Source organism: Ixodes scapularis, unplaced genomic scaffold (genome assembly GCF_016920785.2).
Source record: "Ixodes scapularis isolate PalLabHiFi unplaced genomic scaffold, ASM1692078v2 PGA_scaffold6__148_contigs__length_123643588, whole genome shotgun sequence".
Classification (NCBI taxonomy): Eukaryota; Metazoa; Arthropoda; class Arachnida; order Ixodida; family Ixodidae; genus Ixodes; species Ixodes scapularis.
In genome coordinates this window covers 115,699,543-115,725,541 of record NW_024609881.1, presented here as the reverse complement: position 1 = coordinate 115,725,541, position 25,999 = coordinate 115,699,543, and the positions used below count along the sequence as shown (strand labels likewise).

The 25,999-nt window shown below is 47.5% G+C and overlaps 1 protein-coding gene across 1 annotated transcript in view; it reads left to right on the top strand.

The window, feature by feature from the left end:
• LOC8036464 (tectonin beta-propeller repeat-containing protein 1) overlaps positions 1 to 23,885 on the top strand; it is a 74,569-nt gene extending 50,684 nt beyond the window's left edge. Inside the window, exons 18-23 of the mRNA XM_029985806.3 lie at positions 1,694 to 1,830; positions 3,197 to 3,362; positions 5,118 to 5,253; positions 12,823 to 13,025; positions 17,297 to 17,416; positions 20,256 to 23,885. Coding sequence (XP_029841666.2) covers positions 1,694 to 1,830; positions 3,197 to 3,362; positions 5,118 to 5,253; positions 12,823 to 13,025; positions 17,297 to 17,416; positions 20,256 to 20,315 — 822 coding nt within the window. The 3' untranslated portion in view covers positions 20,316 to 23,885. The remainder of the gene's footprint in view (positions 1 to 1,693; positions 1,831 to 3,196; positions 3,363 to 5,117; positions 5,254 to 12,822; positions 13,026 to 17,296; positions 17,417 to 20,255) is intronic.
• Positions 23,886 to 25,999: the final 2,114 nt, after the last annotated feature.

The following is a 25,999-nucleotide window of genomic DNA, read 5'->3' as shown; positions in this document are numbered from 1 at the left end:
TGGCGAACGCCCACGTTTCACCGAATAAGAGTTGGCCGCCGCGAAGCTGTTGGGTTAACTCGCGCGGCCCCGTTAAACGCTAAAACGTTGATTCGCACAGATGTCGCTGTTCTCTAAAACGTCATTGGCTCATGTGATATGGACCCGCACTCCGTTTCTCCTTGCGATGTGCCGCGGCGGGCGCATCGGAATCACGTGACCTTTTCATGGGGCAGAACTACGCACCGAGCGTCAAGTCACGACGCGGTACATCGTATTCGGCGTTTGTTGAGGAGTCAACTCAGCGACGATGGTTGGATTTTAAACACGATGGTTCGAGATTAAGTTGGAGAACACTCTGTAACATATCGGACGTGACGAGTGCGCGTGCGTGGCCTTGATCGGCGGCGTGGCCTTGATCGCCATAAAAAGTTTCATCGCGCGTGCCCGCACACGATCGCCTTTGTATCGCGGCCGCCATTTTGAATTTGGACGTGTATGTAGCGTATGCGAGGTCGCTTAGATGTTTGGTTTTCCCTATCGAAAGTTGTTTTTTAATACCAAGTGTTTTCCCGTTTCCTCCCCCCCCCCCCTTTTTTTTAATTGTGTGCATCTGTTATAACTATGTACGTGTGTTTGGGTTATATCAATTTTAAAGGAACCTTGAAGCAGGATGTATTCGGGCACATTTCAGTGGTCTTAGGGGGAGGGGGGGGGGGGGGCGGGGCGGGGCGGGGCGAGAGGTGAGGGGGGCACAAATCTCTTTTGTGGGGATCAGATCAATTCATAGTAAAAACCTCAAAAACTCCAGTAAAAAAAAAAAAAAAGAGATTGGCTTTTTGTGGGGCGTTACTGATTTTTCCCTTCATGGGGTGCATTATGTGCATGTGCATTTCAAATAAGTAGGCTTTTTTATCTAAACGTGCACGTTTAAAACGCAGAAAGAATCGTGTTTTACTGACAACTAAGTCTTCTACTGACTACTTTGAAAACATCTCATTTTGGATGGCCATAAAAGGCACGATTGGGGGATTCTATTATTTCCCGGACGACTTATTACTTTTAGATATTTCAAGTTTGGTGTCTTCAGAGCGCATGACAGCGGAATTTGTATTCTTTGTTTTGGGGGAAAGAGGGGGCTTCTGTTTTACGTCCGTCTTTTTTTTTTTATAAAAGTAATTTTGAGTTATTAATTTTTTCTTTTAATTGCTGGATCATTGTAGGTTTGTGTTTTTGTAAAAATCTAAGCATGCATAAAGGTCTCGTTATTTTAAAAATGACTAATGAGGGTTTTGAGTTCATCCTTTTATGGCGATAGCTCCATCTACATGTTTTGAATGTCCTGAAACTCCTCATATTACAATCGTGTGTTGCCTATTTGCCTGTTAAAATTGTCATCAATAATCGCGACGTGACCCTTTTTCCAGCAAAAAAACATCCCTCTCCCACAAAAGGAAGGGACATGTTGCGATCCTTCAGCTCATTCTTCATAAAAAAAACAGGCCGCACACATGCTTGTAATTTCAGAATTTTTGGACACTTGGAGCACGCAGAGTGGGTTAATGCCAGAAAAGAAAACCCCCCTGGTCCTCCTTTAAGCTTTTCATTTTGTCATGTCAGCCTGAGCAATTTGCACGTTATGAATGCATTAATCGAAGTTAGCTCGTAGCATTTGGCTTGTTTGGTCTGAGCAAAGATGGCCGCCGCCTTGCAGGTGTCTGATTGGGCCGTGGACTACCGCGCCCCGGGCGGGGTGGACGGGGATGGCTGGCAGTATGCGCGAGACTTCCCGTTCACCTACCACGCCCACAAGGGGATGACGGACTATGTACGCCGGAGGCGCTGGTTCAGGTCTGTTTCTCCTCTGGTCCATAGGTCCTCATAGTTGGTGACAGGTTAAGGAGTTGGGGACATAGGTCCTTATATTTGGTGACTGGTTAGAGTTGGTGACGTGGGTAGTTGTACCATTGAATCTCATTAATTCGTACTCGAGCGGGACCGAAAATTTCTTTGAATAAATCAAAGTTTGAATTACCGGGAGTTTCCTCCCACAGAGACGCATAGGATGGAACCTGCATGTTAGTTTGAATTATCCAGAAGTTTGAATTAATGAGATTTGACTGTAGTTGGTGACATGTTAGAGAGTTCAGGGGATGCTCCTCCCATCTGTCCTCGTTAGCAGAGTGAACTCGGGAGAGTTCTTCCTCTCCAGTGTTGACTCTGCTAGGGTGGAAAGAGTGGGAGGAACTCTTCGACTATAGGAACTCAGAGGTTCCTTTGAGTGTCCAAAGGGATTCCTGAGCTTCCAAAGTTTTTTCGGCCATCTCCTCCTCCAAGTAAAGTGTTATTTCCTCCAGTTTAAGCGCTGTTTTAAAAGATCTGAGCTGCCCATTGATTATGAAGGATAAATAGTGCAAAGTGCAAACAAGAACACAAAGACGGGACTACCTGATGCTAATCTTGTCTTCATTTTGCTGTTCTAGTGCCATTTATTCTTCATTATGCTTATCCAACCTGCCCACCAAAATATTTCAGAACCCTCTATTGATGCTTGACTGTGTGCCAGAAGTTTCCTTGTGTATGCATTGATTTACAATGTCTGTAAGCTTCTTCACTGCCATATTACATCAGCATCGATACCAGTGAGGTTTCTTCGGGTGTCATTCAAGTAAGGTTAACATTGTTTGATATAAATGAGTTTGAGAATGTCTGCTCTAGTTTTTAATTTGTTTTTGTTAGGATCTTGAAAGGTCAAATAGAAATGACATCAGTATCAGAAGTCAGAACCGAATGATTCTTTGGACTTGCCCTTTGAATACGAAATGTTATTTCACCAGAAGAAAAGAAAAAGAGAAAGTATAAATCATGTTTACTTTATGTTTGGGTTTGTAATGCTGTCTACTTAACTGATGTTTCGCATATGTACCTGGAGAATTTAGGAGAAGCAAACGTCCCACACACATTTCTTGCTGTATGAGAATACCAACTTCTTGGACTACATTTCTTTTTTTGGGGGGGGGGGCTTTTTAACAACCTCTATTAAAAAGAGCTTGGGTGAAGAGAAAAAGTGTTTGTTAAACTCCAGAAAAGCAAATCTGCATATTTTCATACTGCAAGGCGTGGGATGTCTGCATACTTTGGTAGGCATTAATTATGCATTAATTTGTTCATTTGCCGATCTGGCTCCAAGGACTCGTCATTTTGTTTGTCGGTGAAGGTTGTGCAAGCTTCACACCACCGGTCCCTGGGTGGAAGTGGAGCCGATGGCCCTGCGAGACGTATCACTCCAGACAGACTGCCGCAGCGGACCAATAGCACTCTGGGCGGTGTCCTACAATGGAGAGGCTGTCTACAGGAAGGGGGTCTCTCAGGATTGCCCCAAGGTAGGAACCTTCAAAGGATGCTGTCGAACTTGCCAAAAACTATCGCCGAAACGAGCAGGACCCTTCGGGACGTCGGGAACACAAAATCGAAGTGAATGAATTGATGAAAGTGGATTGGCACGTTCACCGATTGAAATGCTGATGCTGCAATGGAGTTACCTGGAAGTTTACTTTTTGCTTTACAAATTTCTTAATCTATCATAGGCTGGTATAAAGGTTGGCCGCTATGTATAGAGCACATTTACCAAGGGGCACGCTTTAGTAGATGGCTAGTAAATGGCTAAACACTTTGATTCGGGTGCTGGCTTGCGCTACCTAGCCACAGGTTTTGCTTCGGTGTTTCCTCGACTATTTGGCGCACTAAACGAGTTTCAGGCAGATCCCCGGTGGGATGTCCGTTTTCCGCTGCTGGGATTGCTAGCCAGTTTTCAGTCTAGTGCACTCAAATCCCGCAAGGACGCCCTCCCCCGAGAGATCGCCCATCCCGTTTTTCTGGCTAGACATCCATAACATCCCCCCGATCCCCGTCGGACATCCTGCGATGTCTGATGGGAATCAGATCCACCGCGCGATCTGCGTTACCGGTACGTGTGAGAGCCAGTTTGTAGCAAGTTCCCGTGTTTTTGTCCGCGATCTGCGTGCGCGATATCGGTTCCCGTGACACGCGAGTTGTTCCCGCGTGTATATTGCATCGTGAAATGCGAATCTGTTGCATCCGCGAGCTGCGGTATCCGTTCTTGTGACATGCGAGTTCGTATAGCGGGTTCCCGCGTTTTCGTCCGCGATCTGCGCGCGCGATATCAGTTCTCGTGACAGGCAAGTTTGTAGTGGGTTCCCGTGTGCTTATTGCACCATGAAACTCGAATCTGCTGCATCTGCATTCTGCAGTATCCTTTCTCAAGACACAGGAGTTGGTAGCGAATTTCTGCTTGTTTATCGCATCGTGAAGCGCGAATTCGCCGGTGCCTAGGTTTTTTTCACTAATTTTTGATAAAGTTTTGCTGTAGCATCCCCAAAAATAGTCAACCCCATGTTTTTCAACCTTTAATGTTCATTTTGGGTGGGGGTTTTTACGGGATTTTATGGCATACCTCGGCAAACCTCACTCATGAGGGCCCTCACTCACCGTCGCCTTCACAGGTGAGGTGAGGGTGAGTGAGTTTCTGAACCACGAAAATTCATGAGTGTGAAGGTGAGTGAGGATCACGAGGGGTGGGAGGGTGGGAGGAAAGCGAGTGCATGAGGGGTATGAGTGCGTGAGGGCCGTGTGGTGCAGTGAGGGTGAGTGAAGGGCTGAAGGTAAGTGTGACTGTGAAGATGAAGGTGAGTGAGGGGCTGAAGGTGAGTGTAGCTGTGAGGGTGAGTGAGAGGCTTAGGTGAGTGTGGTTGAGGGTGAGGGTGAGTGAGAGTGAGGTGACCTAAAATGCCAACCTCTATTTTACGGTAGTGCTTTTTCTAACAAATAAGCAGTTTGAAGCTGGATATGAGCCTACAGTCTGTTCTAGGTTTAGAGCAACGGTAAGAGCCCCTCTGACAATGTTCTCGGCTCGCCATAATTAGTGGTTTCCTCCTCTCCACTCGCCTCCTTTCCAGCATTTGCTCTGCTAAAGTGGAAAGAATGGAGGGCTTTGTGGGTGGAGCTTGTCCCACTTTTCTTAACCTGCAACAGACCATGGCCACGAGTTTTCTTGCCATCTTGCCTTTTTGAATTTTACGGATTCTATAGCTTGGTGGATGGGCGTCTCCCACATCCAGGGAACGTCGTGGGTGCACGTGGCAGCCGAGCAGCAGTTTGAGTCCATCAGCCTGGGTGCTGGACTTCGTCTCTGGGCAGTGGGCAGGGATGGCTCCGCCTACTTTCGCAACGGAATCACGCTCAACAATCCAACAGGTGCGTGCTTGACGTGTCGTCGCTGAAGTGGGCATGGACGTCCAACTCGGCTGTCGAATGTCAATGTCGCTGAAGTGGTTCGGGCATTTGAATCGGCGTTTGAATGTAAAAGCCGGAGGGGCACCACCCTTGTCAAACAGCTGTAGACTAAAAGTATACTAACAGCATACTTTATCATACAAGATAGCATGCTTCAATTATGTTTTGAGCATACTGAATGGTATGTGAATTTTACTTCTAATGTGGACTTTGTGGTCGGTTTGCCTTGCTGCATACCCGACCCGGAGGAATAACACGGAGCCGTCGGTTTCAACAACAAGAAACTACATTTAATCAGACAAAGACAATCACAATACTAACATGATTACTTCAGCTCGGCGGAAATCGGCCGACTGCCCTCGCGCCGCTCCTGTCTCGCCTAATATAGGCGAGCGGCACGACGCGCGCGTGGCCGGCTGCTTGCCGCCACCTTGCGGCCGAATGATGGCCGCGGTATTTGGGGTACCGGGCAACCGTGTGCCCCCACACTCTCCCCCCCTTAACAATCGGGCATGTCTATCACGATGTCGTCGGCGTCGAGGGGTGGGGTGCGCTGGCGCAGGAGGTCCGGCCGGCGGCACTGGATCAGCGCGATGGCTCGCTCTAGGTCGCGCTCGTTCAGCCTATTGATGCGGGCGATCCTGTCCGCGTCTGCCCTTTCCCCGTGCAGCTGGCCACGGATGTGGGCCGCTCTAGATATTTCTGGCACCCCACAGAGTGGGCAGTGGAGGCGCAACTCCTCGGCTGTATATTGCGCAGCCGGCTCTGTGGGGTGGCGGTCTTCGAGGGTCCGCCCGCGGAATGGCTCCGGAATATTGGCTGGAGGGCAGCCGTTCTCGGGGCGGGGCTGCTGTCTCCAACGTAGGTCTGATGCCCAGCCGACAGAGGTGGCCCCCTCCAGTATAGTCCAGGTGGCGACGGATCGTTGTGGCCGGCTGCCGCACCGTCTGCACAGGCCGGGTCCGTTGGGCCGTCCTGTAGGGGGTGGCCGCGGTCCACGGTGCCCTGGGCCGCCCCTGCCGCGCCGACGTCCTTGGTGGCCCGGCATACCATGTGCCCGGCCGCCATGTCGTTCTGATGGCGGGGTGTGGTGACGGTTGTTGTCACGTGCCATCTTCGTGAAACAAGAGAGGGCAGGGCAGGCGTTTAGTTGCGAGCAAAGTTTTGCTGCTACCCCCCCTGCCAAAAAGTTCCAAATGACGGATCTGAGGTGGGCACACGATCGTCCCCCCCTCTCTTGAAAGGGGAGCAGATCCGTGGAAGCAGAAAACTACCCCCAAAATGCGAGAGAGGCGAAGACAGGAGACACACAAAAAAAAAAAAGGTTCCTCTCTCTTTCGCGTCACCGACGTCGCAGGTTATACCGCCGCCTTGGTGGAGACAAGGGGGTTTCCGGAACGGGACTGCCGTCATTGTCGTTCCGGTCCTGCGAGGAATCTTCGTCTTCTGCTTGGAAAAATTGTTTAAGGTCGGTGACATGAACAGGTCCGGTTTCCTCACTGGACTCACAGTTAACTAGTTTGTAAGTGAGTGGTGAGCACTTTTCACGCACGTGAAACGGACCTTCCCACCTGTTGGCGAGGGAGGCTGCGAAGCCTCGAGCGGCGTCACTCAGTGGGTGAGTACGCCGGAGCACAATATCTCCCACCTCGAACTGCAAGTCACGTCGCCCCCGGTTGTACTGTTCAGCCTGCTGTACCCGGGCGACGTCGAGATTTTCTCTGGCCTCTCGAAGGTTATCGGAGAAGCGCTTTCGCAGGTCCTCTGCGAACTTCACGTAGGGGCGAGGCCTTCCTCCAGACTCTGTAGAAAGGAGGCTGTTAGAAAGCGGGAATGCGAGCTCCTTGCCAAAATTTAATTGGGCAGGAGTGAGACCCGTTGACCGATTAGTGGTCGTACGGGTTGCGAATGCCAGCTCGGGCAGTTTCGCGTCCCAGTCCTTGTGGCGCTCTGTGTAGGCCACTAACATCATCTTAAGGTTCCGATTTACCCTTTCTGTGATGTTTGCTTGCGGGTGGTATGGGGAAGTTCTCTTGTGCTTAATTCCCAGCACCGCGCATGCATCCACAAACACCTTACTCGTGAGATAGGAGGCATTATCGCTTACAAGCTGTGCAGGAAACCCAAACCTAGCGAATGTTTCGAGTAGACACTCCCAGATTTTTTGCGAATCTAGCTTCCGCAAAGGGAATAACTCGACCCACTTCGTGAAGTGGTCGGTTACCACGAACAAGTACTGATTGCCGCGGGTACTGCGTGGGAAGGGGCCCATGACGTCACAGCAACAAATCTGCCAAGGGCTCTGACTCGCGATTGGTTGCATGAGACCAGGGGGCTGGCCACCACGTGGTTTTGCCTTCTGGCACACTGAGCAGCTACGAGCATATCGGAGCACATCTTGCCTCATGCCTGGCCAGGTAGCAATTTGGGATAACTTTTCGTAAGTCTTGCTCCCACTGCTGTGTCCTGCCAAGGCAGAGTCATGCATGTATCGGATGAAAAGCTTACGTAGCTTGCGGGGTATCACGGTCCGGAACGCCGAGCCACCCGGATCGTCGTCTGCCTGGGGGATGTAGCGTAGCAGGAGGCCGTCGTCGCTCATCAAGTAGGAGTCGAACTCCTCGTCACTTGGGCGGTCGACTGGACCTCTTGCTGCCAGCCAAGCGGACACGCGTTGACAGAGCCCGTCATCCAGCTGCGCCTTGCGAAGCTCCCCGCGGCTCACCAATGTACCCCACCGTGAATCTGGGGATCCTCGTGTAGTGGCCGCGACGGTCACCAAGCCATGGGTATCCTGCGAGTGTTCCTCGGGAAGTGGAGCACGAGAGAGCGCATCAGCAACTTTGTTAGTTGACCCCGGGCGGTACACAATGGAGTAGTCGTACTGTTGTAGCGTAAGCGCCCAACGAGCAAGACGCCCAGCTGGATTCTTAAGTCCCCTTAGCCATGATAGCGCTAAGTGATCAGATTGAATCTGGAACGTTGCGCCATCTAGGTACATATCAAATCGCTTCAAAGCATGAATAATGGCGAGACATTCACGTTCTGCGACACTGTAGTTGCGCTCGGCTGGAGTTAGCGTGTGGCTCGTGAAAGCAACTGGCCGAAGCACACCGCCATACTCCTGCAGCAAGACAGCACCCAGGCCACAGTCGCTTGCATCTGTCTGCAGAACGAACGGCTTGTTCAAGTCTGGGAGCTGTAAACAAGCGTTGTCAGTCACGGCTTTTGAAAGGGCTGCGAATGCGCATTGTTGTTGTTCGGACCAACACCACTTGACGCCTTTTTTTAGAAGGTGATTGAGCGGTTGCGATATCTCGGAACAGTGTGGAATGAAATCCCGGTAGAACGCAATCATTCCGAGGTATCTTTGTAGGCTCTTTACGTCATGTGGGCTTGGGTATTCCGTTAGCGCGCGCAACTTATCTTCGTTGGGGCGGAGCGTGCCGTTATCCACAACGAATCCAAGGAGGTTAATCTTGGGCGCGGCTAACTGAACCTTTCCGGGATGAATCGTGAGCCCAGCATTACGCATTCGCTCAAGTACAATGCGAAGGTGCTCGACATGCTCTTCGATAGTTCTCGAGAAAACAACCACGTCATCCATGTATGCCATGGCAAATTCGTACTTCGAGTTCCCAAGTACAACATCCATCAGGCGTTGAAAACTGGCTGGAGAGTTAGACAAGCCAAACGGCAGTCGGGTGAACTCGAACAACCCTCTGTGGCAGATGAAAGCCGTTTTTGGAACGTCTGATGGGTGAATCTCGATCTGAAGGAACCCGCGACTGCAATCCAGCGTTGTAAACACGGTCGCGTTACCGAGCGCGTACATCACAGAGGAAATGCTGGGGAAAGGGTAGCTGTCTCGTACGCACACATCGTTAAGCCGCCTGTAATCCACACAGAGTCTGGCTGTTCCGTCTTTTTTCGGGGCGAGAACAACGGGGAATGCCCAGGGGCTCTTCGACTCACGTACTGAACCGGTGTCGATCATTTCCTCGAGCGCCGCATCAAGGAGTGCCCTTTTGTGGACGCTGATCGGTCGAGGGTTGCACCTCCGAGGCGGCGCGTCACCGGTTTCAATACGGTGCAGCAGAATGTCAGTCTTTCCAGGTGTTTCCGTGAACATCGGTGAGAAAGACTCCAGGACGGCTTGCAGCTCCTGCTTCTGCTGGCTGCTTGCGGGGCACTTTCGCAACGATTCTCGAACGCCGGCAGGCAAGACGTCTGGCACCGTGGTGAAGTGGGCTGCAGTGGTCGAGTTAGGGATGCAGTCCTCCCTTTTGGTAAACGGAGTCAGCTCCGGTTGTTGTCCCAGCCGGTATCCACCACCAGAAAAGTCGAGTGTCATGCTTTCGCCTGTAATGAAATCTCGGCCCAAGATCACAGGTACCACAAGTCCTGGCATATAAAGAAATCGCTGACGTCGCTTCTTTCCATTAAACCGAATCTGCAGCCTCACGGCTCCTCCAGCTGTTATCGCTGTACCAGAAGCTAGCTGCAAACGGGTTTCGCACTCCCGGAGGCTTATCTTTTTTGCTTTGCAGAGTTCGAAAACGAAATCCCCTATGAGCGAGATAGCGGCCCCAGAATCCAAAAGTGCGGCAATGGGAAAATCGAGCAGAGATATTGTCATGCGCGGTTCAATGATGTTAGGCTCGGGCTGGATTCGACATACCGATGGAATCTGTGCCGCGGCCTGACCGCTCCCAGGGACTGCACCGGCCGTCGGCGAGTGGCTGTCTGGTTTCAGCGTCGCCGGCCGTAGTAGTTTCCCTGGTTGTTTTGGTTCCGGCCCTTTGCCGCCGTCTCGTGCCACCTCTTGTTTGTAGTGTCCAGAAGTCTTGGACACTGCTTTCGGTGATGGCCGGGCTGCTCGCACTCGTAGCAGCAGTCCGACGACAGTTGCCTGCTTAGGCCACCGGCACCGAGGTGCCCGTCGGACCGCCTCCAGTGATCGGATAAGGAACCACTATGGGAGGGCCTCCGCCAGGCTTGCGACTGGCTGTTGTGGGGAGGGCTTGTTCCGTTGCGGCGGGGGTCAATGCTGCTGGGCTGCGGGTTTGCGACCGCACCGTGCCAGTTTTCGCCAGCACTTGCAGGAGCAGACTGATGAAGATGGTTCGCTTGGGTGGTGATCTCCGTTGGGCCCCAGCTTGCGATAGGGCACGGCCAACGACCTCCCACCTGTCGTGGCGACCCCCGCCCGAAACCCTCACGGGCCTCGCTGTGACCTCCGGGGACCTCTCGGGGAGAGTTAGGCGAACACACGCTTATCCCGCACGGGAGTTCACCATGCATGCCACGCCAACTCTCCTGGTTGACGTGGTGGGGAAGGGAGGTCTCGTTCGGACAGTCCACTTGCGTGGAGGCCTCGGGGCCCCGCCATGCGCATGCCGGCTCGAGCGCGTACTTGGCTGGTGGCGGCGGCACGTAGTTCCGCTCGGCATGAAGAGCTTCCTCGATGAGGCGGGCGCCCCGGGCTAGCTCTTCAAGGGTCTCAAAGGTGCGGTTGATCAGGTAGACGTGGTACCTGGGGTGACACTGTCGTCTGACCCGAGCTACTCTGTCCGACTCCGGTGACTTCGGGTCCGCCCTCTTGAAGAGCTCTTGCATGACCCGAACGTACCGGACCAGACTTTCATCCGGGTGCTGCGTCCTTGCCTCGAGCTCTCGGAGAATCTGCGTCGCGTAGCCTGCAGGCAGGAACTCTTCTCGAAGCCTTGTCTGGAAGTCCGCCAGGCTGGTGAAGGGGGTCTGTGACCCCAACCAGCACCTGGCGCTGGCTTGTAACGCCAGCGGGACAATCCGGTCCACGATGAAGGCTTCAGAGGCACCGGAGGCAAGGTGGTACGTCTGCAGCTCGCCCAGGAAGTCTGCCACGGACTTGACGTCGTCGTACCCCATGTAGACCGGAACAGTCAAGTGTGGTCGGGGCTCTCGCGGTGGGGTCTCCTGCTGGCCAGGCGTGTGGGCCAGGCGCTGCATCACGGAGTCGCACATCTCCGTGACCTTCGTGAGCAGGTTCATTTGTGCCGCTGCGGCCATCGCGGCTTCCTGCTCCAGTTTGAGCATGCCTGCGAGCACAAAAAAAAGAAACGCCCCCAAAAACCCAACACAAGCGCGCAAAACGATTGCCGCGTTCACAAAGACACGGTCACAAACACGCCAATACAACAAACGTGGACGTGACGGAAGCACGAAACAACGATAGGAAACACGGGGAATATGAAAAAGGCTTACCGAAAGAAGAAACCAAGCCCCGTGAAATTCCTGCGAGTGGGTAGCATACCACGGTTGGGCGCCATTGTGGTCGGTTTGCCTTGCTGCATACCCGACCCGGAGGAATAACACGGAGCCGTCGGTTTCAACAACAAGAAACTACATTTAATCAGACAAAGACAATCACAATACTAACATGATTACTTCAGCTCGGCGGAAATCGGCCGACTGCCCTCGCGCCGCTCCTGTCTCGCCTAATATAGGCGAGCGGCACGACGCGCGCGTGGCCGGCTGCTTGCCGCCACCTTGCGGCCGAATGATGGCCGCGGTATTTGGGGTACCGGGCAACCGTGTGCCCCCACAACTTCTAGACTTCATTTTAGCGGTACTCACCATGCTTCTAGCAACGCATATTTTTCGTACACTTCAGGTAAACTCGAAATATATATACTTCAACTTTTGAAGTATTATTAAAGTTAAGAATTTGCATGCTCTTAGTGGTTGCTTTCTTGCCAAGGGTATTTATTGTTGGCGGCTCCTTCCATGCAACATCACCAAGTCGAAGGGATGCCTAAATTCTATTTGAATACAGTTTTATTTTTAATTCAAATTCAATATGGTAAATTGAATACAGTTTAACAGAATACAATCCAAATATAATGCTGTTCAAATCAAATACAGAACACAGACCGAATTGAAAATTGAAGGTTTCAGTTATTTACTGGAACATTCAGTCTCAGTCTGCAGGTTCCATAAGCCACTATAAGTTGGACTGGAGTTGTGATGCCTGTGCAGCTGCTGGCCCTCTCCTTGTACCTGTCGTTATTCTTCGTGCTCTTTGTATTTAACACATTCAACAAACTATGGTCTTCTGCAGGTTTAGAGTAGGTAGAGGGAATGTCCTTGGGGAGCATTAAGCTTGAACTTGAAGGGCATGCCCCACCTGCAAAGCACTCTGCTTGCCACGATTGGTGATTTCTTCCTTTCCACTCACCTCCTTTCTTTCGTTTCCTTTGCTGAAGTGGAAGAGAGTTTGTCCCGCCTTTCTTGACCTGCCCATCAGAATATTTTTGTTGGCCTAGAGTCACAGTCTGAATGCTAACACATCATACAAAAGACGGTGTGCAGACGCTGTCTGAGGTGTGTTTGGACATGCTTGACGCTTGTCCGCGAGTAATTCTGTGGTTATGTCTTCAGCGAACACGGTGTCTTTTGTATGACGCAGGAGCAGCGTGATTGGAGGCTCAGTGGCCACTCCAATTGATAACTAATTTGCTCGACTATTTGATGCATCTGTCCGTTCAGGTTCGGCTTGGTTCCACGTGGAGCCACCACCAGGGGGATCGCCTTTGGTTCAAGTCTCGGTGGGCCAAACGGCGGTGTGCGCCGTCGACGCGTCGGGAAAGCTTTGGCGCCGCCTGGAGGTGATGGAGTTTTTTCCCGAAGGAACGGAGTGGGCCCTGGTGTCTGCAAACGTGCGGTCTGTCTCCGTTGGGCCGTCCGATCAGGTAACATGGCAACATACATTCTGTTTGACACAATGCATGGTATTCCCCGCAGACTATAGACCGTTCCACAGAGGGCTCTCCCTGGGCAGCGCCATTTTGTTTGACTGCAGTGCCATCTGTAGGGTGTGCCGAGCGAACCGTACGCTGTTATGTCGTCTGCTCGCTGCGCCCGTTGGGAGATGGCGCCGCAAGTGAATAGCGTCACTAACTCTGTCGTCTGCGGACGCACCCAAACTTGACTTTGGCAAGCTTTTTGCTGTCATTTTTTACCAGAAGAGAACTGCTGTTTGAAATTTCCCACAGTGAAACTTACCTGCTCAGTGCACAATCATGGAAAGTTTGAACTTTCTGTGTGCAGGTGGCAATTTTTCCAGCTTGTTTTACAGCAGAAGGTCCTTTTGGGACACCCTATATATACGTCCATACCTGTCAATGAAATCGTCGCAGTAGAAGAGGGAAAGGGTACACGCCATTCCCATTGCTTAGGCGATTCTGGTGGTGCCCGTTTATAACGAACAACAGAAAACGCTACAATCAGTTCGATATAGCGAAAGTCATTTACAACGAACTTCCCCGATGCGTTTGTTGTAAGGCGAGAGCTCCTCTTTCTTTCTCATCTCTTCGCTTCCACCTTGTAACAAAACGCTATTTTTTTTTGCGTTCGTTTAGAGTTGTTTTTTTTAGCTTATCCCCCTTTCTGAATCGCTTCTTTTCGTGGGCAACCGCTTTGGGTTGAATAGTTTTCTTTTTTTTCTGTGCGTGCGTGCACATTGTTTTTTTGTTTAGGTTTCTTTGTCTTCTCAATCGCTTCTCTTCGCTCAATTTTGTTCCCGGCTTCAGCTTTTGAAATTTTCTTTCTTTCTTACCTTTTTTTCTATAGGGGGGGGGCAGGCTAGAAAACCATTGTTTGCGCGCATTTAAAAGCCTTCCAGGGGGGGAAAAGTTTGATATAGCCAATATGTCGTTTGTTATAAAAGTACTTTTTTACATGCAGTTTTATTTAAATTTTCCGTGAGTTCGATATCGACAATAATTCACTGTACGCGGGTTCGTTCTAAACGGGTTTCACTGTAAACCGCCGGAACCGCCCAAACATGGAGGTTAATTTTCCTCTCTCCTCTCTTCCTAGTAGAATGATCTATACAAGGTGCTTTCTTTCCTTGTTTTTTTGGGGGGGCGGAGGGGGAAAGAAGGGCTTTACATGTTTGTTTTAAAAATGCGGTGAAAGCTACACTAATACAGTTTGTGCTGGTGAGTTATACGGCCAGGTGGTCGTGATATAGGGTCTGTTCGTCACGATGAGTCGGATAAATAATGAAACTTTTTTCATTCACTTTTTAATTTGGGAAACAAAACATATTGTTCCCATTACAAACTTGCTGAGCTTCATCGAAAATCAGTAAATAATAAGGAAGATTGTGGGGGCCCATTCATAAGCTGCACGGTGGTGCGCTAAAATGACCACTCGTGCAATGAGTGCAATGCTGGTGGTGCAAAAATGCGAATGATAAGGAACTAAAAGAACCGCACCGGCGCATTTTCCTACCTTTTGCGCCTATTGCACGAGTAGCAACTTTAACGCACCACTGTGCATTCTGCACGCTTCAAGTCTTTACAGACTTTTTGTTTGGTAGTTTTCGATAATGCTCAATAAGTTTCTGATTGGAACCAAATCTTATTTTTTATAATTAGAAAAGTTAATGAACTAATTTCAGTTAAATAATTGATTTATCGTGACGAGTATTCTCCTATGTTATGGCCCCCGGGCCGTATAACTCATCTGCACATACTGCATGGTTCTCAAGGCATTTTACATACGAATCTGTAAAGCCTAAAAAAAAAGAATATCGTAAAGCTCTGAGAGAACGCCCACCCCCGAAAGATCGCCCATCTCGGTTTTGTGGCTATATAGCTGTAACATAAAAATTCCGCAACATCACCCACCCGCGATTCCCATCGGACGTTACGCAATGTACGACGGGAATCGTATCAGTGGCGCAATTTGCTGTACCAGCACGTCTGACAAGCGAGTTCATAGCGGGTTCCCGCATTTTTGTCCGCCATCTGCGCGCGCTCGATATGGGCTTCCGTAACACGCGAGTTGCTCCCGCGTGCATGTTGCGTCCGCAATCTGCGGTATCCGTTTCCGTGGCAAAGTTTTGAGCAGATTCCCGCGTTTTTGTCCGCGATCTGCGCGCGCGGTCGTGATTCCACTCGAGTTTGGCCCGCATGTATATTGCATCGTGAAATACGATTCTGCTACGTTCGCGATCTGCGGTATTTGTTCCCGTAACATACGAGATTGTTGCGGATTCCCGCATCTTTGTCCGCGATCTGCGCGCGCGATATCGGTTCCCGTGACAGGCAAGTTTTTTAGCGGGTTCCCGCGTGTTTATTGCACCATAAAACTGGAATCTTCTGCGTCCGTGATTTTCGGTATTCGTTCCCGCGTGATGCGAGTTCTCGGCGGGTCTCCGCGGGTCCTACGCACAGTGAAACGCAAATCTACAGCGTCTGCAACTTGCGGTGTTCTTTTTCGTGACACAGGAGTTTGTAGCAAATTCCCGCGTGTTTTTCGAGTAGTGAAACGCGAATTTGCGGTGTCCGCGATCTGCGGTATCAGTTTCCGCGTCACGTGGTTCGTAGCGGGTGGCAGGTTGTTTATCATTAATTTTTGATAAAGTTTTGCTGTGGCATCCCCAAGGATAGCCCAACCTATGTTTTCACCATTTATCTCTTTATTTTGGGTGGGCGCTCTTTCGGAACTTATGATATTGTATGTAAATGACACCAGACAAATTGATTTCATGAGATACCATTTTTTTTAACAGCAGACTGGCAGAGAAAGATAGTTTTGGAAACCCATCAAGGAATAACAATCTCTAATACTAAGCTAAGAACACAACTCAAAATGTTTGAATGAAAATGCTATATGTAGGGTTCTGCGTTTTCGGTTTCTATTTTTTCAAAATTCGGCGTACTTTTTTCGGTGTTTATTTTAAAATTCAATTTTCGGTTTTTTTCGGCGTATATTTATGCCCACCAAAATTTATCGTCTTTTTTCGGTGTATATAAAATAAACACCAACGGACACCGGATCAGATGATCCTTGTAGCTCTGATATCTTTGATCACTCAAATAATAACGGCACAGATATATTGAAAAAGAAATGGACACTTTATTTGGCAAATGTGTGCAACTGTAAAGAATCAATAAAAAAAAAACAGAAGTAAAAACAAGTCAGATATGAAGCCTGTGCCCAAAAAACATGGAACTTCACCTTCTGTATATCAGGATTACGTGATCTTATTACAGTACACACGCACATACTTTCCCAGGTTCTCCTCGTTGATCCGCACTCTTTCTTTCCTGTTAATATGACACCGAGCTTCGAGAATGCCCTCTCAACGCTAACACTGGACACTGGCAGGCTGAGGAGATGAAGCGCTGCCTGAGTCAAAATCGGCCAATCAACCAATTGTGAGCACCAAAAGAGACACGGTGCGGCGTTTTGAAGCACAACACAACATGCAGAGCTTGCATCAAGTCAGTGTTCCTTACAACGAGTTTGAAAACACGCCCGTACATGGCGAAGTCATGGGGCATTTCGGACTTTACGTTCCGATCGATGATGCGCACAATAAACCAAAACGTCGTGATGGCATCCGTGTATCCCATACATTCGGACACGTTTCGATAGACACTGTCGTTCCACTTTTTCGCCACGGCTCTGCGGTACGACTGGAAGGTCAAAGTGACAGTCTCCGGTTAAAACTGATTTTCAGAAAATGGATTCGACGTACTTTTATCGGTTTTTATCGATTTAAATCGAAAATGCCGAACCTAAAAACTGACCTTTTTCGGTTAAAACCGAATTTCCGAAATTGAATTCGGCGTACTTTTATCGGTTTTTATCGGTTTAAACCGAAAACTCCGAACCCTAGCTATATGTAATGAGGTCATTTCCTTGCTAAGAATGTGAATGGGAAGTGTATGTCATCCAGCCTAGTGGCTATGATAAGAACATCATAATAGTGGGCTAAGTAGGATTTTTTTCTTTTGTGACATTCACCATCTAGTTTTAAGTAGGAGACGTAATGAATTCCAATCTAATATCAGCTTTGTAAGAATTGACCCGTATGTCTCTTGGCTCGTCTCGAATGAGATTGGTCATCAAGGTCTGTCTAAGGGACCATGAAGTGGTATTGGGTTCGAATTTAAAGTATCGCTTCTGGGGTTGCCTGCTTATGTTTGTGACGTGTCTATTTCAGATTTGGGCAGTTGTGGACATAGTGCTCAACAGGAGGAATATCCTTCACCGCGTCCTTGCTAGGAGGGAGGGAGTCACTATGGACAACCCCATTGGAACTCACTGGGAAAGTGGTTTCGGGGTGAGTAGCATTCACCTGCTATTAATGACACAGGAATAAGGTGATTTATTGTTTAGTTAGTGTTAAGTATTGAGTTAATGCGACGGTTTCCAAGCTTTTTAATGTCAAGGAAGCGTTAATTGCTTGCAGTGGCAGCTGAGGAGCTCCCCCCCCCCCTTTCCAGTTTCGTCATTGATCATATAAAGCAGTGCCGAAGCCTAGTGTTGGGTTCATAGTTGTACGTGAGTGGGTGGCTCAGGCCTTCTAAAGTGGGGCTTAGGTAAACTGGAAAAACGCTTTGCTTAGGAGTACAGTTTGAGAGCTCATGAATGAATTAATGCAAATCAGGATCAGACATATTGAACACTGCTCTGTGAATGATGGATGATACTATAGTAGTAGACACCTGTTAAGACAAACTCGCTTTAGCCAAATTCTCGGATATGCTGAAGGATGTGGAAATCTGGTTGGTTTCCCATAAACGCAATGCATAAAAAGATTTGCTTAACACAAACTACATTGGTCGCGCGTTTCTGTTAACGCAAACTTTCGGGCCACCGCTACCGCCACGCGGAGAACGGGCGAATACTGGGGAAGGCGCGACGGGAGCTTCAGCGGTCATGCTAATGGACATAGAAGCAAAAAACGCAGAGAACAAAACACTAAACACGCAAAACAAAGCGGAGGTGCGAGAAGGTCTTGGGCGCAGTCAACACCAACAAAATGCATGAAGTGGTGGAGCAATAAGAAGTTGTGAGAAAAAGAAAGAGAGGGCGAGAGAAAGAAAGAGAATGCCGTAAAACAAGGGTGGAGTTTATGGGGAGAGGGCCATGAAGTTGAAGAGAGCAGGCAGAGACCATGAAAAAGCTCCCTGCTCGCTCGATCCCTCCAGGTCCCTACGTGGCTTCGCCTGAATCTTTCAGGAGGTTTTGAGAAGTTTCGTATTTTGGTTACTGCTTGTTATTTGTTATCACTTGGGGGGTTTCAACCAGGTTTTTTAGGCTACAAACTCGAGCTGTTTTAGGTTTTGGTTGCGGGCTCTTTGTGGAGAGATTACGAGATCACGCCACCAGCTAAACAATGTCGAAGTGAGCTTGTCTGTCCCTTCCGCTGGCAAAGAATGCTGAAATTTTAGAAGAGATAAAGGGGGTTCAGCCGTCAAAGACCGCAATCGTACGCAAGTTGGGCATTCCAAAGAGCATGTTATAAGGTATCGTCAAAGATGGGGAAAAAATCCTGGACACGTTCAATGGTGGCAGTTTTGTGCCAAGATGAAAAAGAGAGAAAGGGATTGAATATTTATTGTAAAACAAACTCCTGGTCCGGCACTCAAGCCAAGACGAAGCGGAATGCGCACGACTGCACACAACTGCCGTGTACAACAGAGTAATGATTCTTTTTGTCGTGAGAAGCTAAATACATATTTCTTTTCAACTGGGCCTTTATTACAAGGTTGTTTAATTCCATTTTTAGACAGTAACTCTAATTTAGACACATCCAGTAAGACATCTTGGTCATTTCTGTTAAACTGAACTTCTCATGAACCAAACACATTTTCAAGCTTCCTTCGTGTTTGCCTTAAAGGGTGTCTACTTAGTACAGTCAAACCCGTTTATAACGAACAGCAGGAAACGCTACGATCAGTTCGATATAGCAAGTAATTCGATATAGCAAAAACCATTTACAACGAACTTCCACGATGCGTTCGTTGATAGGCGAGAGCTTCCCTTTCTTTCTCATCTCTTTGCTTCTGCCTTGTAACAACGCGCTGGGATTTTTCATTTTTTTTGCATGCATGCAGAGCTTTTTTTTTTTTTAGCTTATGCCCCCTTCTGAATCGCTTCTTGTTGTGGGCAACGGTTTTTGGGATGAAAAGATTTTGTTTTTCTGTGCGTGCGTGCAGAGTTCAGTTTTTAGCTCTCTCCCCTTCTGAATCGCTTCTCTCGGCTCAATTTTATTCGCAACTTGAGCATTTGGAATTTTCTTTCTTTCCTACTTTTTTTGGAGGGAAGGGACTGGCTAGAAGAAGATTGTTTGCGCGTTTCTGGAAGCGTTCCCGGGGAGAAATAGTTCGATATAGCCAATATGTTGTTCGTTATAAAAAGTAGTTTTTACACACATTTTTATTGAAATTTTTCGTTAGTTCAATATCGGCAATAATTCGCTGTACGTGGGTTCGTTCTAAACAGGTTTCACAGCTTTATAAGTTTTGTACGATATGTTAGTCAAACCAATTCTTGACAGTTTCATTTGTGACAAGCTTTTTATATTGAACTCCGGTTATGGCAAACTTCTTTTATAAGAAGTTGTGGTGTATACCAAAATCTTTTACACCGAGCACCTGCTGCTGCAAGGCCCTGTCTAGGACAGTGCACCAGTGATAAGGTGGACTTCAATCCTTCAGAGTGCATGTCTTTTAGGGTTTTAAGTGCACAGAGAAAAAAATTGCTCTCTTTTTAGGCAAAAAAAGAAGAATGCCAAGCATATGGTATCATGCAGCAAACACATTAATTGGGTATTTCTCAATGTGTCCTGGAACTTTCCAATTCACTCTTAAGTGCTTAAACAAATAATTAAAATCTTGGCTAATTAGTCTGAAATAATTAAATAACTAGGCATACTCAAAAGAAATTTGTGGACCTTCATAAGATGCTTGCTAACACCATACTGTTGGTTCTTTCCCCAAAGAGTGCTCCATTTTTTTTTTTAAGTTTGGTGCAAGTTATTTGGGATGCTTTGCATATGCCTACAGTGCAGTTGATCATAGACATAGTATCCTTAAAATTTGTCAGGAGCATGGCGAATATTCCCTGCTCGAGTTGCTCATGCTTTTTTGTGTTTCTTTCGTTTTACTCTTCAGATGAGCTGGCAGTATGTGTCGGTACGTGGCAGCTGTCCCTCCGAGTCCCTAGTCACGTGATCCAAGGACTTCTCGAAATCCTAACCCTCCGAACAAATTTCAAAATGGTTCACACTATTAGTGCCAATGCACGAAGAAGGAGTCCTCAAAACTAGACTAGAAGATAGGACAGGAAAGCATGCTTTCGTTCTTGGTAAGACACATGGGCTTACGTGAAACAAGTGTGCTTCGGGAGTGCTCAGTTGGACGTGCTTTGTTTGCACAGTGCATAAATTTAAGCATGAGTGCTCACACCACTGCACTTGAGTACTTTCCATGTTTCACATAATTGACCATGCCAGGCCTTCTTGGATGACGAAACATAATGTGATCTAAGTCATTTTGTGTAGGATGCCATGCTTGTTCGAAGTGTTCCCGGTGAATTTTGTGAGATAGCAGGTATTAGCTGGTTGATTGCGTTTCCAGTCATTTTGGAAGGGCCGTATTGAAAGGTTTGAAATGAAGTCTTTGGGGTGACAGTCGTTTCATGTGACACCTTAAGAAGCGCGGTCGGAGTAATTTACGTCCTTGTACATGAGATTTTTTGAGGTGATTATAACATGAAGGTGTATCATATTTTAGTCTTATTTGTGAGTAGTACTATGTCGTTGTATGTTTGAACATTCGTTCTTGTTATCACCCAGCCAATGCGAGATCTCGGCACTTGCCCGAGTGGCTTCCTTGTTCGAGTTTATATTTCTCGACAGTGTGGCTCTGTCATGGCTGAGGTATATTGTCAACAGTACGACTTACAATATCTCAAGGTGCTCACCTTATGGTATGAAGTATTCCAAGAACCTAAATTTTCGACATCCGGCCAAATCTCTCGACACTGTGTGTGCCATGGCCACCAACACTGGTGTGTTCTCTTGCTACTACCTAGTCATGTTGCCACATACATCAGGCAACCATGCCTTCTGGGTCTGTTCTGTGACTGCGTTTACGATTAGCAGTGGTTGTTGAGTGCACCTTTACGACTGTACCCGTCGTGTACTATTTGTGTTGATAACTCCAAAGGAAGGTTTATTTTTCAGGGTCATTTTTCGTTTTCTTTAGAGATATGATTGTCAAAGGTTGTGATTGAGGGTTCATTGAAAGAAGGTTGCCAACATTGTTGGAAGAGTGGGCCATGGTCGTACACTAAAGGTTGTTAAAATATAGGGCTACAAAGTGGAGGCACTGCCAAGTAGTCACAAATAGTTTGAGAACCGGAGGGTTTGCCTCTTGCTTGATGAGACTGCAGACTCAATCGTAATCCCGGGAACGTGAAAAGCCAGGTTCAGAATTACTCTCGCTATTCATGTCACAAAAGTGGGTGGTTAAGTACCATGCCAAACAACCCTGGCGGAACACCCATTGATGCAACTGAAATTCAAAATAGTAATACAAGGCATCGAGACAGTTCCGACTTTGCCACGCAACAGTGATATGGGATTATGGTCAATGTTGAAATTTCATCCACAATCTTTGATGTATCGTGATTGACCTGGACATTCCTTTATTGCATGTTTAGCAACCTACCATCATACTGCGTTTTTGCTCGTTGGGTGCAGTGACGTTTACTCACCGAGTTGTAGCAGTGTATTATATAAGTGACAGCAAGCCATTGTTGCAGACCAGTTATAGTTTAGAACGATGCAGAATACCAAAGTCTTTTTAACAAATTTAGTATTTGTTTTGCAAGTGTTTACCATCAAAGAGAAAGCATGCAGGCAAGATGTTGAGAAAACATTGATTTTTATCTACACTTTGAGACGAGTAGTGTTGTTGTCTGTTTTCCCTTGTCTCAGGGTTCAGATTATTGTTTGCTGTAGGCTTACTGAAATGACAAGAGGACTTAACTAAAACTTAACTTTGCTCTTCACTGAGGATATTGTTCCCATCGTTTTATTAGTTTTCATGTTGAGTGTGGTGATTTTCAACTATGGCACTACTACATATCTTATCTAAAATGGTGACTTCGATCTCCGATGAAAGTGTACCGGTTCTTTATTCTGGTTTTCCTTCTCCACATATTTGTTTGTTGTCATTCCAGAGGAACATAGTTTAGTTTAATGGGATGCTTCATCGAACATCGGCCAAACGCTTTAAGCAAAAACCATGCATCACACACAAAAAAAAGTCGGTGTGTGGGTATGTTTATACAGCCTGAACTTAGTCTGTCTCAATGGACGGCTTGTCTCTCAGCTGTAGATGAGCAATTTAGCCAGTGCAGTACAACTGCTAGCTTGGGGTCTTTAACGTGCACCACCCAGTAATGATACGCAACCGCACACCGCTACGGTGCTCATCCAGATCGAAACAGCTAGGGGTGGGAATTGAACCCAGAATCCCTGGGTTCAATCCCCACCCCACTGGTACCGTAATAGTCACCTTTAAGGAGCCCATTTATTGAGCTACATAGCCTCTAGGATGACCAAATTCTTAATTTGTTTTGTGTAATTAACTTTCTAATTATTAAAAATAAGCATATACTTTCAACTAGAAACTTTCTCGACATCATGGAAAACCCCCAATACATTCAATTTGGGAAAGATTTGGAGCGTGTGCTTTCTTTTCTTGGATTCCGAAAACACATAACTTGGATTAGCCAGCACAGTTTTTTTGTTGTTTCTTATAAACCACATTTCCGCTCCACAATCCTTGCGCCTGCTGCATAAGCGACAATCGGCACCATGTTTCTCATGCACTGCAAGTCTTTAGTGGTTTTTGATGACGCTCAGGAAGTTTCCATCTGCAACTTTATGTTTACTTTTAATAATCAAAAAGATAAATATGCGAACATAATTATTAGAAACGAAATGGACCAGCGAAGCGCATGGCCCCGCGTGTCCGTGGCGCCATCTGCCGAGAAAAGCGGTTTGTCTGGTGTTGCGAGTTGCACATGTGCACAGCTGAGCCAAGCACTTGGCGGCTGTTCGAGCTCGGTGCACAACCCCCGATAGCTGATCAACGATGGCCATGAGCTTGCAGCATGACAGCGTTTTTATTTGTCTTCTTTGCAGTAGCATAAACAGATTTATCCGTTTCCAAAGGTTAAAGTTGTAAACAAAGTGACCACCACTTGCAGTTATCTCACTGTTCGTACTAAACAAATGTGTGGTGTCATGGCAGATGTCGCAGTAGGTACACGAGACCACACGCTCCGCTGGTCCGTTTCGTTTCGTTGAGCACTGTACATCTCTAGAGTGTCCCCTCGGCAGTGACTAATATCGTTATTCCGCACCACGCATATTTTTCTTAGAAACATTTTGGCCGATGTTCGAAGGAATATCCAGTATTTCATTGCCCATTGTCTTTTTATTTCAGTTAGTAGGTCTGTTTTCACATAAAAAATCTTAATCATACATGTGTAAATTCGCAGTTTGTAGCGCATTAGTTTTAGTATTTATTTCAGACAGCGTGTCAGCAAGTTGTGCCAGCAAGTAGTATGAAAATATCTGACAGCACACACGGTTTTGTAAGCACTCCAGAACTACGCAATGGCCCATACAGCACCATCTGTTCTGTTTGTAAATACATTGTGGCCGATATTTCTTTTTCAACACGATTGTTACTCGGTTCCAATAAACAAGAGGGAACAAACCATGACGACATGTCTCTGTGATAGATTGACGCGCCGCACGTGCAGAAACCCGACTCGCGTGAGATGAAGCATCTGCGCATGCGCGGTCTCGACAGCAGCGCCACCGCCGAAGCGTGACGTCGGAGCAGCGCGTCGATCTATGCGAGGGTCAAGTCGTCTGCTACTTGCGCAGGAGTTGTGGTGACGTCAGACTGATTTCGAGCTCTGATTGGGTTTGATTGAAAGGATAGTGGGAAGACCTCAATGCTTGATATCTTGAAATCTACCCACTATGTTTTTTTTTTTTTTTTCAATCAGCCAATAAGAGCTTGGCGTTCTGACGTCATCGCAACCCCTGTGCAAGAAGCAGACGAACTTGCGCTGCGCATTGAATGCCTTTTGTGCTAAGGTTAATCTTCGTCTATATTCTGAAGTTGTGGCTCCGAATGAACCGTTCTGTATTAGCCCTGAGAGCGAACACAGGCGTCGCTGTGGTCGCCTCGCCCTGATTGGGTGAGGTGTACCGTGACGTCAGGGGAAGGACTCCGCTTCGCGATCTCGCATTCGGCTCGCTTCCCTGCCACGGTTTCCTGGTTTGGCCGTTGTGTGCCACAAGCACTTCGATGAGCGGGACCTGGTTTATCCGGTGTACAAGACGCTGGGTTAGGTCGATACCGACGTGTTTCCGTATCTTTTATAAGCGTGCTTGTCACTTTTACCTTTATAATTGGATTACAAATCACGAAAGCTATCGGCGGAGGCAATTCCGCCGATGAACCTCCCTGTCGGTTTACAGGGCACAAGGCAATCGTGCGAGGGGTCGGTGAGGCGGCGGCGTAAGTGTTTCAGACGCTGGAATCCTATTCCTTGCATGTTCGTGATTTAAGAGAGTATTATGTATTTATTCATTTATTTATTTATTTGCTCTCAGGGCCGTTAGGCGTTACAGAGAGGAGTGGTGGAAAAGAAGAAAAAAAAAACAAAAAAAAAAATCATGTAGAGCAAAAAAAGAGTTATGATGTCAAGTGATGAGACACGGCAGACTTGAAGGTAATGTGGTCGCTGATGGAGACGACGGAGGCAGGAAGGTGGTTCCAGTCCACGCTGGTCTTGGGGACAAAGGAGTCGAAGTACAGGTTAGTCCTACAACTGGGTACGCCAACTTTAAATCGATGATCGGAACGGGGTGACACATAAAAGGGGGCTGTGAAAAGTGACTGACAAAGGCTGTCGTTGGTGAAATAGATTTTATGAAAGAGGCATGGTCTGGAGATGCGACGTCGGACAGAGAGATCGGGTAGATTTAATGTTTGTTTCATTTGAGAGACGCTAGCTAAACGGGAATAGTAGGACAAAATAAAACGGGCAGAACGATTCTGGATAGATTCAAGGATTAGAACAAGTGAGTTAATATGTGGATCCCATACAGACGAAGCGTACTCAATTTTGGAGCGCACAAGTGTATTATATAATAACAGTTACAAAGAAATCGGAGCGAGAGAGAAATTACGACGAAGGAAACCGAGCATGCGGTTAGCATTATTAGCAATGTAATCAATATGTGCTTGCCAGGAAAGATTAGAGGTAATGTGAACACCCAGATATTTATAGGTAGAGACGGAAGACAAGGGGGAACAATGAAAATAGGAAGGCGGGTTGGATTGATTAGTTGATCTTGTGATTCTCATTACCTTGCATTTGTTAACATTGAGTTTCATTAGCCAAGTGTCGCACCACACGGAAATGCTGTTAAGATCGGTTTGAAGGATAGCTTCATCAGAGGAGTTAGAAATTTCTCTATATAAAACACAATCATCAGCAAAAAGTTTAATAGATGAGACAATAGAGTCAGGAGGGTCATTAATGTAGATGAGGAAAAGAAGAGGTCCTAGCTAGGACAGACCCTTGAGGGACGCCTGATGACACAGAAGAAAGTTGAGAATCATGATAGTTAGTTGATACATACTGGGTGCGATCATGCAAAAAACACTCAATCCATCCTAAAATATTGCTATCGAGGTTAAGTTTGCTAAGTTTGTAAAGTAGTAGACGATGAGGAACTGTATTAAATGCTTTAGCGAAGTTAAGAAAAACACAATCAACGGTAGATGAACGGTCTAACACAGAAAACCAGTCATTA